Source organism: Propithecus coquereli, unplaced genomic scaffold, assembly GCF_000956105.1.
Source record: "Propithecus coquereli isolate 6110/MARCELLA unplaced genomic scaffold, Pcoq_1.0 Scaffold57, whole genome shotgun sequence".
NCBI lineage: Eukaryota > Metazoa > Chordata > Mammalia > Primates > Indriidae > Propithecus > Propithecus coquereli.
Window position 1 is genome coordinate 1,424,723 of NW_012151618.1, and position 19,332 is coordinate 1,444,054.

At 35.2% G+C, this 19,332-nt stretch overlaps 1 protein-coding gene across 2 annotated transcripts in view; it reads right to left on the reverse strand.

Moving 5' to 3' along the window:
* Positions 1-916: 916 nt before the first annotated feature.
* The window catches only part of FAM214A (family with sequence similarity 214, member A), a 119,482-nt gene continuing 101,066 nt past the window's right edge, over positions 917-19,332 (reverse strand). For both annotated transcript variants that reach the window (XM_012658055.1, XM_012658056.1), the window contains exons 8-13: positions 18,937-19,016; positions 17,961-18,069; positions 11,744-11,902; positions 6,753-6,821; positions 4,363-4,562; positions 917-1,912 (exon numbers count right to left, since the gene is read on the reverse strand). In XM_012658055.1, the coding sequence (XP_012513509.1) occupies positions 1,759-1,912; positions 4,363-4,562; positions 6,753-6,821; positions 11,744-11,902; positions 17,961-18,069; positions 18,937-19,016 (771 nt within the window). In that variant the 3' untranslated portion in view covers positions 917-1,758. The remainder of the gene's footprint in view (positions 1,913-4,362; positions 4,563-6,752; positions 6,822-11,743; positions 11,903-17,960; positions 18,070-18,936; positions 19,017-19,332) is intronic.

A 19,332-nucleotide genomic window follows, 5' to 3' on the forward strand; every position in this document is an offset into this window, starting at 1 on the left:
TAAAAAGAATTCTGAAAAGATTATAGTGTGGTATCCAAGCAAAAAGATACATGCACATAATATACTTGACTAATCTTGGGGTAAACTTTACTGGATAGGTCAAAGAGGCATTATTTTTTTAATTAAGAAATTTGATATTTTCCAAGTTTTATATAAAATTTTCAAAATTGACTTTTGCCAAATGTGTAAGTCTAGATATATATATTGCAATACTTATTTCAACCAAGCCTTTGGGTCCTTGTCCCATGTTTTCCATATAGTCTGAAGATTAACAAAAAATCTTCATAAATTTGTACTGAAAAAAATTTTTTTTTTAGTTTTTATGGAATATAAACAGGCTTTTTTTCTTTAACTGGTATTTTAAAGGAAACTTAGAGGAGGCTTCTGCTTGCCACTCCACAGCCTACAACCACATACTTATCACCTGGCCAGATTCTCTTAAGTAGTCTATTCAATAGCTTACCCAAAGTAAAGACTTTCCCCTCTCCCAATTCCAGACTGTTTCCCTGGATCTAGACTCCTAGGTCACCTGGGTCTGGCCTACAACCATGGTACATATTTTATAACCTGCAGTCATAGGTTTCTACCAGCAGTCCCAGTATTTTTGCCTTGTTCTCTAATTTGCTATTGCCCATTGTCTCAACACAAACAACCAAAATCATTCTGTTCTTTCCAAGGGTTTTAGAAAGAAGATTTTTGATGCACTCACTCAAGTTTCCTTGTTTGGTGGTGTTTTCCAGTTGCCAAATGGCTTCCACTGTGACCCTGAACAAGGAAGTGACAAATTGGGACAAGGGTCAAGACATCTTCCCCCTCCCTTGGCAGCTGTAGAGCTAAAATGAAACCACCTAATGGTTAATCACCCAATCACATAAATGTCTCATCTAAAAATAAAAGCCAAATACACATTTCTTAGTTTTTTTGCATATATTTACAATATAAATAACTAATTTGTTTTCAAAGTACATATTCTTTTAACAATTTGAGAAAGTTAACTAGCATAGGACAGCAATTTAATGTAAAGCTTCTATAGCAGGGATTAAGGAAAAATAGAACTGTTTTTGGGATAAGGAATCCCAGAAGGAATATGAACGGGCATGATGATCTGAACTTGCAAGTGGAATGTGAAGCAGCTTAGTCCACCTTGCACTGCTAATACAGCATGTTAAAGGACTGCTATGTGAGATAGCAACCTGGATGGGGTGTTGTAAAAACTAAACTCGAAATATGTAAAAAATACACATGCTTGCATAGTGCGTTAATTTTAAAGAAGCTCAACATTTCATTCTCATTTTCAATAACTTAAATGAATAGCACTTAAAACACATCACACAAAATTAAAGACTTGTGCATATATTTCAGATTTCAACGTTAATGTCAAAAATACATAGTATGATTTTACATAGGATTTGTGCTACATTAGAACACTACAGACAAACATCACTTGAGTATTAAGGAAAACATTAAATATTAAATAACTGAGAAATAAAACGTGTAAACACTAATCTAACTGGGGGGTTTGCTATTGCAACATGTCCAACGAAGTGGTTTCAACAGTACAAAAAGAATTAGGACATGAGTGTTTCCAGTCTACTTGGAATATGTAGATCTCATTTCAGGAATCCTTTAATAAAAACTGGTCCAGGATAACAAGAGCAGGTCCACTCTCCTGATTGTTAATTTGGTACACTCTATTCTATGCTGATTTTTATTTGCAAACTTGAGTATTGAGCAAATACTTTAAACTGTCACTCCTTATCAACATCTTGGTGAAAACTGAGGGTTTGTTGGCGATTCAGTGTAAGATTTGAGTTCATATGCAGCACCGCTATCGACCTCCATTGACTTTCTAGAGAACAGGAGCCGTACATCTCTATGGAGGTAGATCTTTCCAGATTTAGAACTCTGGAACCTAAACAAATAAACAAAAAGATGGATCATTTCAGAGAATAAGTCTTTAAATCAACCAAACGTGAGTACTTAAAATTTGAAAGCAAGAAGAATTAATCTTGCTATGATATTAGGTTAACACTAACTCTTTAACATGATATTTAAGGTCTTAAATTGCCAAAGTATGCGCTTTTCTTTAACTGCCTCTCCCTTACTATTCTCCATACTCCTTTTCCTTCTTACAATGGCTGAGATGCTTATTCCAGTAAATCTGAGTTTCAAATACAATCTTACTTTTCCTCCCTGACCCCACAGCACATGTTCTTTTCCTCAACTACAGGGTCAAGTTCTAGCTACACAGACTGACCTATTTCACACAGCTTAGCCTCCCATGATTTTGGTTAGATTAAAATGGATTCCACCCATGACAAATCAACACAGGAAATGAAATTTTGAGGACATCACAGGGTAAGAAAAAACTGCTATTATTTGCAGTGGCTGGCTAAATAAAACCCAGCAATCATCAAAAGAGAAAGGTTATCAGTGAAATGAAAATGGCTATCAAAACTATATATGAAACCGTTTCTATCTCCTGCTAATATCTGCAGCACAGTACAGGGGGCTAGAGTCTTTAATCTCATAAATTTACCTGGCAGACATACAAACACCCTGGATTGCTAACTTGTCTTTGTTTTTCCCCCAGTATAGCATAAATACTCTCTGGGTTTGTGGATATTATTCCTAAACTAGCTGAAGGATCTGGCTGTCAGTGCTGTATGTTAGAGCAGACCTCTGACTGACTCACTCTTCCCTTTTCTCTCAAGTTTTTCACCTTTCAAATTTGAAGGAGGACATGCTTTGGGAAGTATATTATTTTTCCCAAATAGATTTCTTTATGGCATTTAAACTATCTAGTCATTATGCAGGGATTACAAAAACTGAGGTAGTTGATTTTTACTCTGGCTAATGCTGATTACATATGGCTATGGTTGTTAAACATCAAGAGGAATGATGTCAAATGGAAGTTTAACCAGAGACAGTTGAATATTTTTCTAGGTTGGGCTGGGAGGTATTCTTATAATCTGCTGTTTCATGCCATTGCTCTTTGTAAAAGTTTTCCAAGTCTGTTTTTAGTATATTTTTCAATCTGTGTTAACATTTCCCATAAAGGCTCATGTCAGACAGTGTCAGGTTGAGTTTTAACACATTGTGCTGATTGAACATATCTTTTGGATGCAGAACAACAGTCAGAAGACCAAGATGAGAGAACCAATTAGACAATGCTTTAAGGGGAACAATTATCTTAATAGACTTTTTCATGCATGGGACTTGAGTACACAGCTCACTCCTTATTCACACCAGATAACCACTGCAAGGCAGACATACTGAAAGACAGCTGGTGGTCCCCATCAGTAACAGGTTAATGAGGTCCTCTGCCCAATCCTGGATGAAAGAGGACTCCCGATGAAGAGCACACCTTACTGTAAGGGTTAGTCAAAGATGAATGTCACTGATGGGATTGAGGACTTTCTATAGAAGGGACCAGAAAACTATTAGAAAGAGAGTTACAGGCAAAAGGCTACTGAGCCCTCTCTTAACCAATCAATTTGCTCATTGATTCGGAGAGCTAAACTAGGATTGCAGGGCTGAAAATCTTACCCTAGGATGCTGTCAACTTGGACCTCAAAGGCAATCAAATGAGTTCTCACAACCCAGAACCATGAGCTGGGTAGTAAACGTTAGAGGAAAAGGTATTTCTGATGGAAGCACTAGAATATAAGCTCTGAGAGAAAAGATTTTGTCACTGTTGTTTCCCTAGTGTATTGAAGCATGCCTGGCACATAAATATTGGTTGAAAAAGTAAACAAAGTTTATGAACTTCCCTTACCAATACAGTAGCCACTAGCCACATGTGGCTATTGAGTGCTTAAAATGTGGCTAGTTCAAATCAATTTGTGCTCTAGGTGTAAAATACATACTTGATTTCGAAGATTTAGTAAAAAAAAAACAAAAAAAAACCTCATTAATAATTTTTATATTGATTATATATTCAAACGATAACATTTGAAAAGGCTGGGTTAAATAGAAGATATTAATCTTACCTGCTTATTATTACTTTTTTTTAGTGTGGGTACTGAAAAACATAGAACTATATATATGGCTCATATTACATTTTTATTGAACAGCATTGGTTTAGAAAATGCTGCCCTACATACATTAGCACTTATCTTGACATAAAGTATTTTACATTAAGCAGTTATAAATGAAAAGTCCCCCAGTTCAACCAGTAATAATGCTGCAGGAAGGTATGCCACGTGCTTTCTGCATCGTGGCACATCATCAAGAGTTCCCAAGCTAAGCAAAGTCCAAGGGGCATTTACTTCATTAGAGTCACAGTTTTTAAAAAAAATGAACTAAAAATTTTAAAGTTGTTCTAAAGTAACATTTTTTCATATTGATTTGAAAGAGTACCTCAGATGTATGAGGTAGCGTAATAACCGTTCTTCTGTATGTCGTATGTTCTCTTTATTAACACTTCTCTTCATTTCTCGTTTAACAGGTACAGAAAAAGTTCTTTGTCGTAGGAATGTCTGATGATTGGCTGGCATATCTCGTAAATCATATATCACAACAAACATCTTCACCACGGTCTTATTAGGATTAAATAAGGTCTGAAGAAATAATATAGAAATTATTCTTTAAAAATCGTGATTTGTTGATGTGACTCAGAATGACTATGTCAATAATTAAAAAGGCTTTTTAATAATAATAAGGTAATCTTACTGGATATAATTCAGTTTCAGGGACTAAAGTTTATAAAATTTCAGAAGTTTACAAAACAATATTCGGTATTTTTTAAAAGGTTCAATTTAATTTCTTATTTCACAATAATATAAAATCCTGTAACGGATCGAAATCTTTAGTCACAAATTTCATATTAGTAACAGACAATATGTACCTTTTATTCCTTGTCAGATTTTAAGAAATAGCTCCACTAGCTTTAGCAACATACACCCTTACTGGGTTAAAATATTCCAGGTCAATTATTTTAAACATTAGTTTCACTTAGAGTATCAACTACAAAATTCTCAAAATACAGTATTATTTTTTCTCACATTTCGGTGCTTTAGGTACATATGGTTATTGTAAAATTAAAAATAGGTCCTCAAAGAAGACACTTTTTCCTATTTGAAAATTCTTCCAAATTTAGAAAATAAAGCTCATTATTATTAGATTCAAAGTAGGTTAAATAATACTTCATTTTCTCACATTTGGAATCATTTCCAAATTTGCAGCAACACTAGGCTTTTTAAAAAAAAATTATCAACATCATTATAGCCCAAAATATGTATCCTTATTGAAGACTGAATTGAATTCAATTGGTACTTGGCTATGAATAATTGAAGAAGCATTATTTTGAAAAGTACTAACTATTAAACAAAACCCCAAGCTGCTGATCTGACTTTAACCAAATTACCAACACATCAATAGGTAACTTGGTGCCCATGCTTTCAGAAGCTCATCCGTGGCACTGGACATCACTCACTGAATCAAAATGAGAAATATATCAATATTATGATCCGATTTTTGAAATCTAGTGAGTCTTAAGATCAAGGCAAATACATTCAACAACCACAACAACTAACAAGCCAGGATTTCAAACCATGTTTATACATAGTTAAACTATATAAGGAATGAAAGACATACCCAAATTTCATATTTAAAATTAACCACTAGAGTTGGCAGTCTCCAAACAAGAGGTGAGGTTGCTGCCTCTGCGTTTATGCCTCATTATTATGACAACTGACAGCTAGCTTTCCAGTGACCCACACTCTCTCATGAGCTACATAGCCAGGGGCAAGAGAACAGAACATTATCACTGCTTTAGTTCATGAAATCTATTTGCCATGAAAATCGTACTTTAATATGCAATGATTCTTCCTTAGTAAAATTTGTATCTATATTACAATATATATGCACACATTGCATAGTACTATGTTTCACTCCTGTGTGATATGAAATAAACAAATGTACAGACTCTTTGCAGTATTGGAACAATGATGATGAGTAAAAGTGATCTGACAATGCACTGAAGACATTAAGGCCCAAAGGTCATAAAAATGCTTCTTAGATTAGACCAGATCCTGCATGTGAGAAATGAGCCTCAACTAGACTCTTTTTCAGGCTGCAAACTCTGTAACAGACTTGAGGGCTTGCAGGATTAGCCTGGGTCAGACTTGGAGATGAACTCAATTACAAACTGACCTTGACATCAAATTATTCTTCTGAGAACCCTAGGCCAGGGATGACAAAGGACTGCTTTGGGTTAGAAGGGTTCTCCTGAGCCAAAATAAACAATGCCTAGACCAAAAGGAATGATGCCATCTCTGCCCTGATGTCTGTCAGACTACATATCTGCTTTATGTAATCATCTCATTAGATCAATTTTAGAAATTATTACAGTAGGGATAATACAATTTTGGGTCCCAAGTTTCCCTGCCAAAGCAATACTAGCATTTGGGATATCCTTTGAAATCGGTCAATCTCAATCTGGATGATATTAAATAAAAGGCATTGGTAATGTTAGGTTCTAGCTATATTGAAAATAACTCTATTTAAGTTATGCAAACTGTCATATACTATTTTTCTAAAATATTCACCTTGATTAGCTTATTAATGCTTTCCTTTTATGGAGGTCCCCAAATGGTCATTCCTGGGGCAGACCAGGGAAACTCCAAACAAAGCTGCAGCCCCACTGTTACTTACCAAAGTTGTTGCAGCAGCAGTAGCAGGAGAAAGGGCTAAGTTCTATATGTATGTGAGAGAATGATTATTGCAATTGTAGGCTATAAAACACATACCACTTGTATTGTTCCTGAAGGAGGTACTCGATAACCCCTTTTACCAAGGGACTCTAAAGTAATCACACCCTTGAAATAAAAGAAGACAAATTGAGTACAACTGATTCATATGTATATAAAAGACTAAAATAACTCATGTAATTATTAAAATTTCAGAATTCGATTTCTATGGAAAAACATTCAAATTTAATTTAATAGAAATACATTGTGTGTTTCCACCCCCAAGGAAACAATTTACTGTTCTTCCTAGGGATGTTGCAATAAATAATATAACATCAATGGCCACAGTGCTTGAAATTTCTATTAAGATATAAGATATAAAAGAGGTTACTAATCAAAAAGGAAATAAACGGAGGTGATAGGATTATTCCCATGTATCTTGGGGGAAGAGGGGAAACGAAGAAACAAAATTTATTGGTCTTTGGGCATGTAAAAAGTCACGAGTGTGAAAGAGCCTAAGTCTTAGCCAAAAATAAAGTCAATTCTTCAGTAGGGAGTTAAGTTACATATCTGGATTTCTGAATAGAGATAGAAAAAATAGAAAGGGAATTTGGGAGCCTGTAGTTTCTGCCTGGTAATTACTTTATGGGAAAAGAGATGTTTAAAACAAAAAGTAGAAAATGAAGTTTCGATCAGTAACTTCAGGACTGTGGTATGTTCCATAGGAAAGCTATAAAACCCCACTTTCCTAGAATTTTGTTTGAGAAATAACTTTATATCATGTTGTGGCTTAATCCAAATCTTATGAAGGTAATACCCCCCTCCCTTTTTGTCACCTACTTGTTAAGGAACCCAAGAATCCAAACAGATTCTATATCAGAACACAATGGACTGAATATCTAAGAGCTAAGCTTTGAGTTAATGTTAAAGCTAAATTAGGGTCATTTCATTAGAGAAGTCTAAAAGGGGCTATTAGGAGTCCTCCAGTTTTGTCTGCTACTCAAAGAATGGTCCTCAGGTCAGCATCATGAGCATCACTTGTGAACTTACGTTAGAAATACGGCGTGTCTGGCCTCTCCCCAGACCTATCAAATGAAATCTACATTTTTAACAAGATTCCCCAGGTGATATTATATGTACATTAAAGTTTGAGAAGCACTGCTCTAATATATTAATATGAAGTAATTTTTCTGACGATTCTGTAATCACTGCAGAGGTCCAAACAATGGGGGGAAAGTACAATTAAAACAAGGTAAGTTCAACTAAAGTGTGTAAGCTTCTTAATAAATAGGATAACCAAATGACTACAGGTGGTGATTTAAAGCTTAATTCTCAGCTTTAAAAAGTGAACGCTGAGTTATTCGTTTTAACTGGGCTAATACTTTTGAGTAGTTAAGTTCATCAAGTAGAATAATTGTATGTTCTACATTTCATGATTCTACATTGTACATGCCAAACTTATTTAAGAGTAAATTAAAAACAGGACTGTCCTATAGCATGACATCTCTGTTGGATTTGTAAGCTGGGACGTAAAAAGAAGTGCACAAAGCTAAAAGGAAGGGCCAGACTCTAACATATATGAATCCCTCAGCTCCAAGTGAACAACACTTCACATTAGATTATTAAATTAACACATTAAAATAGGGAAATGTTCATGGAAATGGGCACTGAGAAGACATGTGGTTCTTGACAAATCTGATTCATCACATGGGTCATTTAAAGCATGAAAATACCATATTAACAAACCGTGTCCCCAACCAAAACAGTAGTGAAGCTTTAACAATTTATTTCTCACGATCTGCTCTACATGTCTAACTAATTAGGTACTAGACATACCATTAGTTTCTTTATATGAGCAGAGTGTGGATATTTATTCTACATGAAAAATGGTACGGTATATTAAACCCCTCTTCTCCCCAGTTCCAGAAAGAAAAAGTATAATATACTGAAATAACAGCTGCCTTTATAATCATACAACTACAGGTAATACATTACTGTTCTTCCTTGCCAGTCATTCACACCTCCTCCCATACATACAGTAAAACTGGCAAGGCAAAAACTACTACCAAGTCTATACTTATCTACTTTAATACATACAATTCTAATAGCTTTTAAGAATATAATAGTAGCTAAATCAATTTATAAAGGAAAAATATAGATTTTTGAAAAATCTTCAAGGCAATATTTTAAAACAATAATTTCTAAGCAATGTAAGACCAGTAGCATTGGCAAGATAAGAATTTTAGAAAGGGACTAGAAAATTATTTGGAATTTTATTATTATTAAATTTAGTAATATTCATTATGTTACTAGATCAGCATATTAATATTTATACCTAGAAAAAGCTACTATATTTAACATAAAAAGGAAAATACATCTTCTTCTGGCATTTTAAAGTAAAAATAGTAAGGTTAAGATAAACTAAGCCTGGTCAAAAGCTTACAGAGAAACTCCTCAAATTATTATGGACTAGAGAATATACAAAAACAAGTGGAAAAGAAAGAAGTATATTTTGATCTGGTTAATTACAAATGGATGGAAATCATACATGGCCTTGTTAATATGATAATAATGCAAGTCATACCATAAATTTGCCTCTGGCACAACTGCTTTAGATATTTCTGCCGTTTTCACCATGCGGTAGTTTCTAAACAGCTAAGAGCTGTCAAAAACACTTGGAAAACATTTTTACCACTGATTCCCAATTGGAGAGATATTTTACAGCTTGAGTTAATCCTTAAGGAATTATTTCATGAAAAGTCCCGTACTACCTCTACACCACAAAGAATTTTCTGTGGTAAAGTTTACCTTTGTGAGTCATTTGTATGTGTGATGGGAGGTCCTAAAGTTATTATTAGAATAATAAGGTTACTATGAGAATTAACAACTAGAAGTTCTATGTCTCAGATCTACTGGTCTTTGATATGTATTATCTTATTAAAACATGATCAGTCCTTTCAAAACGAACTAAACTACCAAAACATAAATAATAATATTCCCTGAAGAACAAAATTAATTTTATTAATTTATAGTAGGAAAAATTTACGGTCTCAGATTTGGAAGGGGTCACTTGCAAAGAGAACCCATTCCTAATAAGTAAAATGGAAAAAAAAATATAAGGGATAGTTGATTGAAGAATACTGTCAGAGAAAGGAAAGGATTCTTAAAAGGATAGATTAACAACCCAGCAATCTGATTTATACCCTTTCCAATATCTATTCAAAATTTATGATAACCCGTGCATACTCCGGTACTTTCTAGAGTGACAAAATGTTTTATCTCCTAATCCTGCTTTTTTAAGATGTCAACCAAGGTCAAAGATTGATGCTGTTTTGCATTTTTAACGCATAGTTCAAATGACCCCTTGTTCATGAATCTTACTTGAAGGTTATTTATTTGACCTGATTTTCAGCCAGTATTATCCTTTTATCTTGTTTCTAAGCCATCCTAACGGCCCAACAGGGACTCTGTTCACTAATGAAAGATCACGGTATTTTAGACTTTATCTTTCCATTCTCTATTTCTATGTGTCAATAGAACGTGTGAAACTGATGGCATTCTTGATGTCCTGGTAAAGCAACATGGGCATCTTTACAGCTATATTCTAATATTGTTAGCATCCTAGCATACTATACATTTATGCTGGTACTAAACTTATCTCAGTTCTACTTTTCATTTTATTAATTGTCCAAATTAGCAATTATATTTTCAAAATGATTCTGGAAAAATGGGTCCATCTTTTTATGTTAAATAACAGGCAGCATATGAAATAACTAGGCAGGTTTGTGAAGGAATGGCCTCTGCTTTTGATAATAACCAATGTTGTACATCTTTCATGATTATGACCCACAAGTATAAATATTGTTGGGAAAAGAAAATCTTGAATAAATGAGCAGACACCACTATGCTTTTTCTATCAAAGTGTAAAACACTGATCAGGTTCTTAACTAAAAGCTTTACCCTTAGAATGGAGTAAACCTAAAAAACCTTCCTTGAGCAAACAGGGCCAATAATAAGTAGGCCATATTTAGGTCCTTAAAAAGTATAGCTTCCTTCCTTCTCTATTATTTCTCAATTATGTAGATGCCCATTTTCACAGCTTTTATTAATAACAAAAGACGTTGTTACTAATGTCCTCGAAAACCTAGAAGGTGGGGGAGAAGGGTGTTAGGAGAGGAAGCAGTTGGGCCAGGTGGTAATTTCAAATAGCAAGATCGGGCTGTACAGGTCACTGCCTATAGTAACTTGTATTTCTCAAAAGTAAGATCTAACGTGAAAACCCAGATTTGAATTCATATTTGAAACCATCACTGTAAACTTTTTTACACATGTGCATTGCTAGCCACTTCTCTCTGTCTTTTGGAAAAGGGCTGATACTAATCAGACACCAGGACTCAGTATCATTTTTGCAGTTAAAGGCTTACTTTTTATCTGTAATTCATTGGAATAAAAAAATGGGAAAGGTGAAATCACAGGATTTACCTTAAAGGTCAAGACTGTGCTCTAATGCAACTTAGCTATCTTACTCTCTATTAAGATATTAGCTCAAAGTCTGAAATAGCTAGTATTCTAAAGAACCCAAGGATTAGAAAAGAATGGGCCCAAACAAACCTAACAGGAGAAAGGGGAGAGAAAGGGCCTCAAACAAAAGCCTTAGGTCACCAAATCCTTAACCTAAACTCTACTGAGGTAAGAATCACCTGGGAAGGCAATGCTTGTGGACTGGAGTGCACAGTAAGAACTTGAGAATTTGTGTGAACATAACAAGATGAAATTATAGTGTTACTAATTAATTTTTATCATTTTTTTCAAATCAAATAGAAACAAGTAAATTTTCAGCACCACCCTTAAATGCAAAAGAGGTTATCTGTTGCTTGAGCTAGCTCAGAAAGAAATTATGAGATAATATTTTGGTGTGTTAGTTTGTATGCAGCCTTCAGTTTTCTCTTAGGAAATGATTTACACTTTCAAGCATTACACCAAAGCACTTAAAGACATATGTCATTAACTTGGTTGATTTGGCAGAAAAAGACGATTTAAAAAATACTTACCATATAAGGAGAGGGAGCATTATCATCTGAAACACTGTAGAATGACACTTCAACTGGAAGAGTCAAATGTGTGGGGCAAAAAACACCACTTGCCCCTACCTCGGCAGTAAAACCATCGACAACGCCGAGGGGGTCTAAACGATAGTTCAAGACAGATTCCTGGAAGACAAAATAATTTTTAAAAAATCAATTAGAAAAATTAATCCTGGTATTTCTATTTAAAGAAATATATTATTAATACTATGCGTTCGTTCGGCCACTAGAAAAGTGGTTGTTACCATTGCCACATCCTAATTTCTGCTGTTCCTCTGACTTGAAATCAACCCCATCTCCCACTGATCTTTCTCTTACTAGTCTATCCCACACTGAACTCCCCTAGAACTTCACCGTGAGTTAGACCTAATTTTTCTTTCTTTCTTTCTTTCTTTTTTATTTTGCCAAGGCCCATCACTTCAGAAAGACCTGTTTGTTATTTTCATATCTTTAAACAAAAAATATGCTCTACTGGAGTGGGTATTTATCCCTCAAAAAGTGCCTATTCATGGTGCTAGGCATAGAGAAGCACCTGAAAACTTAATAGGTCATATACAGAAGTTCTATCAAAAGATGAAGCCAAGCACTTACAACTTTAAGAAATAATTGCCTCTTTAAAAAATGTTATATGTGACATGTGTTTTACTGTTTAGTTTAACTTAAAATAATCCCAGAATTTTTTTTTTGAGACAGAGTCACATTCTGTCACCTGAGCTAGAGTGCAGTGGTGTCATCATAGCTTACTACAACCTCAAACTCCAGCTGGGACTACAGGCACATGCAACCACACCCAGCTAATTTTTCTACTTTTTGTAGAGATGGGGCCTCGCTCTTGCTCAGGCTGGTCTCGAACTCTTGGCTTCAAGTGATCCTCCCACCTTGGCCATAGTGCTAGGATCACAGGCATGAACCACCACGCCAGGCCAATCCCAGCACATTTCAAACTTTTCCAAGCTTTCTCTGATATACATATATCAACACATACATGCATATTTCATGAAATGTGAGTAGCATTCTTTTGATTAAGTAATTTGTTGAAGAGAAATGCTACAAATGTTCATGATTCTAATAGTCTGTGTGGTCTAAATTGGAAATAGTGACATATCCAGCAATTCTAGTCTCCTTGTCAAAAAGATAAAAACAACAGGCTTGCATCACAACCAACCTTCTTCATCTCCCTCCTGCCCTGCAATTAATCCAATCCATAACTTGTTGACTCCACCTCTAAGTCTCATGGCTTTTTCATCTCTCTCCCCATCCTATCTCCACCACCACTGTGCTGGCGACCTGGGTGATCCTCACAAACTCTCCTCTGAACAAATGCCACATCTTCTAGTTTGTCTTCCCATCTCTAGTGTATCTTCTCCACTACTGTCAGAGTTGTTCTTCTTTTATTAAAATAATTCTTATATCACCTACCATTTAAAAACTTTGTGTTTCCTGCTGTCTGTAGGATAAAGTCGTAATTTCACAGTGTAGCATATAAGCCCCACCCCCTACCTCTCTTGCTTCATCTCTCCCCACTTGTGCATAGTCCTGTGCTCCAGCTCCAGATGATGCTTTCCAACACCGCCATGCTCTTTTACTGCTTTTGCACATGTACTTCCTGTGTCTAGAATCTCTTGCCACTTCCCACATAAATTTACTTGGCAAATTTCTACTCATCTTTTGTGACCAAGCTCAAGTAACAGTTTCTCAAAGTTTTCCTCAATCCTTCCAGCAGAGATAGTAGATACACAAATATTAAGAAATTTCTGTTACAGTGCTCATGACTTGCGTTTACAAATTATTTGCATGTCCTTCTTTCTCCAGTAGACTAGAAACTTCTCTAGTATCATTTAGCTTTGTATTTCTAGCATACAGCACACTACATAGTAGATATTCAACAAATGTTTCCTAAATAAGAAACCTATTCCAAAGACAGATAAAATTTTCATAGGAAGAGCACATACAAAAATGTTTATGGATAAGTCAAATGGCCAATATTAGTTGTTGACTTTATCTGAGATAATTCAGATTTTTGTGAATTTAATATACTAGCATATATGCTATGCCCTACTCAGGGCAACATGACAAGAAAAGGAACAAAAAGGTATATGGATTACTAAGTAAGAAATAAAACTAACTGTCTCTATTTGTAAAGGACATGACTGTCTATGTAGAAAATCCCCAAAAATCTTTTTTAAAAATCTATTAAATAAACGAGTTGAGCATAGTCACAGGCGATTTTTAAAGTACATATACACACACACATACGTACAGATATCCACTCATATTTTAATATACTAGCAATGAACTGGGAATTAATTTTTAAGTATGATTTATAATATCACCAGAAAACATGCAATACTTAGGTATACATCAGCAAAAAGATGCCCAAGACCTGTATGCTAAAAACTATAATACTGATATTGTTTTTAAATTTTTATTTTTAATTATTATGGATGGTATATAGTAGTTATATATCTTTATAGGATACATCTGATGTTTTGATACAGGCATACAACATGAATTAATCAAATCAGAGTAATTGGGGTATCCATCACCTCACGCACTTAACATTTCTCTGTGTTAGGAACGTTCCAAGTCCATTCTTTCAGTTATTTAAAAGTATACCCCAACTTATTGTTAATTATAGTCACTTTGTTGTGCTATCAAATACTATTCATTTTATCTAACTAACTATATTTTTGCACCCATTAACCATCCCCACTTTATCCCCCATTCCCTGCTACCCTTTCCAGCCTCTGGTAACTGTCATTCTACTTTCTGTCTCCATGAGATCAATGGTTTTTAATATCTAGCTCCCACATATGAGTAAGAACACATGAGATTTGTCTTTCTGTGCTTGGTTTATTTCACTTAACATAATGTTCTCCAGTTCCATCCATGCTGTTTCAAATGGCAGGATTTCATTCTTTTTGTGGCTATATTTCATTGTGTATATGTACCACAATTTCTTATCAGTTCACCCAATGGAGGACACTTAAGTTGATTCCATATCTTGGCTATTGAGAATAGGGCTGCAATAAACATGAGAGTGCAGATACCTTTTCGATATACTGAATTCCCATCCTGTGGATATATACCCAGCAGTGGGATTGCTATATCATATGGTAGTTCTAATTTTAGGGTTTTGAGGAACCTCCATACTGTTTTCCATAGTGGTTGCACTAATTTACATTCCCACCAACAGTGTGTGAGGGTTACCCCTTCTCCACATCCTCGCCAGCATTTGTTACTGCCTGTCTTTTTGATAAAAGGCATTTTAACTGGGGTGAGATCATATCTCATTATAGTTTTGCATTTCTCTGGTGACTAATGGTATTGAGCATTTTCTTTATATACCTATTGGCCATTTGTATGTCTTCCTTTCAGAAATGTCTATCCAGATCCTTTGCCCATTTTTAATTGGATTATTTTATTTTTGCCTGTTGAGATGTTGGAGCTCCTTATATATTCTAGTTATAATAATTCTAGTCATTAATCCCTTGTTAGATGGGTAGTTTGCAGTATTTTCTCCCGCAAAAGACTTTATATTCTTAAGATATCAATTTTTCCCAAATTGATCTGTATCAATGCAATCCAAACAAAATCTCAGGAGGCTGTTTTGTAGAAACAGACAAGCTAATTCTAAAATTTGTATGAAAAGACAAAGGGACCAGACTAGTTAAAGCAATTTTGAGAAGGAACAGTATTAGGACTCATACTTACATGATTTTAAGACCAGAAGACTCAACATCTATATGCATAAAAATGAACCTTGACTGCACGCCTATTATATGCAAATGTTAACTCAAAATAGATCATGGAAATAAACCTAAGAGCTAAAACAAACTTTTAAACAAAAATGTAGAAGAAAATCTTTGTGATCTTGGGTTGGGCCAGTGGTTCTCAACCAGAGGTTGCTATAACAAGGGGGGTTGTTATTGTAACCAGGTAGGTAGAGGCCAAAGATTCTGCCAAATATCCTACAACACACAGACTACCCCCCCATAAGAAATAATTATCTAGCTCAAATATCAATACTGCCCATGTAAAGAAGCCTTGGGCTAGGCAAAGATTTTTTAACTGTAACATCAAAAGATCCATTAAAGAAAATATTAATAAATTCGATACCAACAAAATTAAAATCCTTTGCTTTGTGGAAGACAGTGTACAAAAATGTAAAGCCAATCTCAGACTTGGAGAAAGTATTTGGAAAACCTATGTGCTGATATAGCAAGTAAGGACAGAAAAAATGGCTCAAATGACTATAGCCACTAGGGAAACACAAACCAAAACCATAATAATTAAAATGAAAAAGACTGATCATTGCAAACATTGGCAAGGATGTGGAGAAACTAGAACTCATACACTGTTGGTGGAAATTAAAAATGGTATAATCACTTTGGAAAGTAGTTTGGTAGTTGCTTAAAAAGTTAAACATACACCTACCATACCAAGCAGACATTCCATTCCTAAGCAGTTACCCAAGCAAAATGAAAACTTATGTTCACAGAAAAACTCATACACAAATGTTAATAGCAGCTTTGTCATGGCTCTGAACTGAAGACCATCTAAATGTCTGAAATCAGGTGAATGAATAAACTGTGGGATATTCAATAATAAGGAATGAACTCTTGATATATAGATCGATAGTCTCAAAATGATGGTGAGTGAAAGAAGACCTCAAACCACCCTGGGCAGTACAGTGAAATTCCATCTCTATAAAAAAATTTTAAAAAAAGACTAGCTGGGCGTGGTGGCATGCGCCTATAGTTCTAACTACTTGGAAGGCTAAGAGGCAGGAGGCTCACTTGAGCCCAGGAGTTCGAGGTTACAATGAGCTATGATCGTGCCACTGCACTCCAGCCTGGGGACAGAGAAAGACTATGTCTCTAAATTAATAAATAAACAGATACGAAATAAAATAAAACTCTAGATGACATACACTATTTTGTAGTGACAGAAAGCACTGGAACCCTCTCCTATGGGAAAAATAACCCCTTTCCTACGGTCGTTTGTATTATGTTGGACTGAACTGATAGAAGAAGAGAAACACAGGACAGGTGAGTTGAATGGATGATAACAAGGTTTCGCACTAGAAAACTCTAAGTGGTAGCAAAAAAAAGGTAACTACTTAGCCACAGCAATCAGATGGGCAGCCTTCTAGTCAGGTGTTACCCTGTGTCAATGTGTTTCCAGACTCTACCTAAAGTCCCACTAAACCCATAACACCACTTGATCCCAAGTAAAAACATTGATATTAAATTAAGCAGTACATGTATCAGAGATCTTCCACCATTTTATTTTTTTAAAAATAATCTTGGCTGGGCACGGTGGCTCACGCCTATAATCCCAGCACTTTGGGAGGATGAGGCAGGAGGATCATTTGAGACCAGCCTGAGCAACACAGTGAGACCTCATCTTTAAAAAAAATAAGAAAAGGCTGGGCGCGGTGGCTCACGCCTGCAATCCTAGCACTCTGAGAGGCTGAGGTGGGAGAATCGCTTAAGGTCAGGAGTTCGAGACCAGCCTGAGCAAGAGCGAGACCCCCGTCTCTACCAAAAATAGAAAGAAATTAATTGGACAGCTAAAAATATATAGAAAAAAAAAATTAGCTGGGCATGGTGGCGCATGCCTGTAGTCCCAGCTACTTGGGAGGCTGAAGCAGTAGGATTGCTTGAGCCTAGGAGTCTGAGGTTGCTGTGAGCTAGGCTGACGCCATGGCACTCACTCTAGCCCGGCCAACAGAGTGAGACTCTGTCTCAAAAAAAAAAAAAAAAAAAAAAAAAGATGTTTCAAATAAAGTGCAGAGAGCCGTTTGATTTTCCTAATCAACTGCTTTAATCATGAAAGGGCTATTAGCCCACTATCACTTTTCCTGAGTCCCAGTCCCAATTTTACCAAGAAGATGTGGTCAAGTCTATCCTCCAGGCTAAAGTAACATACCCTGATCCAACCTGATTTCACCAAAGTCCCCATTCTCCTCTACTAGCTACCAAATTCCAGGATGTCACTGTCAACAATTCTCCCAAATTTCTTTTTCATGAATATAAAATAAAATAAAAAGGTAATTTCAAGGCTTTGAAAAAAGACAATCAATTCATTTCCCTTTCACAACTGAAGTTAAAGACATAAATGACACCCTGGACCTGTGTTAAGAAACTTCAATTCTTAAAATAGTTTCAAAATACATTACCTCAAAATTTCCTAGGAGACTAAGACTTGTTATGGGTGGAGCACTAGAACTCAAAAATGGTTTTTCATGAATATCTGGATCATCTTCAATGTTTAAACATGGTCGAGGACTATTAAAAAAACAGATCGGCAAAAGAACACATTAACCACAATATTTTCTTATTTATTTTTACAGAAAATTAAGAGAATTGGAACAATTTTATTCAAACTACATAATACAATTAATGTCACCAAATTTTAAGATAAACCTTCTAGTTTAAAATTCCTGGTCAGATTTTGTAGTCTTTGTTATAATATTTGATAAAGTATATGTGTATATATGCATATATCATCCTAGAAGGTTTCAAAGTGGAATTTATAACATATCACATAGTGGCATCTAGTGGAATTACATAATAATTCAGACTTCTATATCAATGTTCATTTTTAGTTAAAAATGAGGATACAGGGCTGGGCTTGGTGGCCCACACCTGTAATCCTAGCACTCTGGGAGGCCGAAGCAGGAGGACTGCTTGTGGCCAGGAGTTTGAGGTTGCAGTAAACTATGATGAAGCCACTGTCACTGCACTCCAGCCTGGGTGACAGAGCAAGACGCTGTCAGAAAAAAAAAAGAAAAAAGAGAATACAAAGGCAAAATAGTGTGACTAAAGAATATAATCAGAGTATTATTTGCCAACATGGAAAAAATTACTTGGTTTTTTTGGGGGACAAGGCCGCAAAGGAGTTTAATGACCAGAAATATTCAAATCCACTTAAATGTTAAAACCAATGTGGTTTTTTATTATGATGACAATTGCTACTCACTGCCTTAACTTCTTCTTCACTCACCCGTAAGAACTATGTGTTTGCATGGGATCATACTGAAAATAAGATTCCTGTAATAATTTTGATATTTAGAGTCAACATTATTTATTGTGAAAGACCAGAATTTTGTGAAATTCTGTTTCATACACACGAATGAATTTTCAGATAAATACCTTCTAGATGATAAGCTTTTCAGATGCAGTAATGAAGAATCCAGATCAAAGCAACCCGATTGTGTTTTTCTGTGAGGAACCTAAGGTCAAAATGATCATTTGTGATATTTAACAAGACTAATTTTTTTCTTAAATTGATAAAACACTTTTCAAATGGAAAGTTAAGCATATCTGTAAAATAATAAAACTTCTATGATAGCTTACTTAAAATCATGCTGTTTATTAAATATTGTTCTTATGTTCTCATTTTATTAACAAGTATGGAAAAAACAGATGATTAATAAAAACATTTTTAGTAGGTTTTGATTTTTTAAGAAGCATAACCAGTGTTTCCAAAACCAAATCCCACATGGAATCCCAATAAAAGGTACCTGAGACTGGGTAGTAAATTTTATA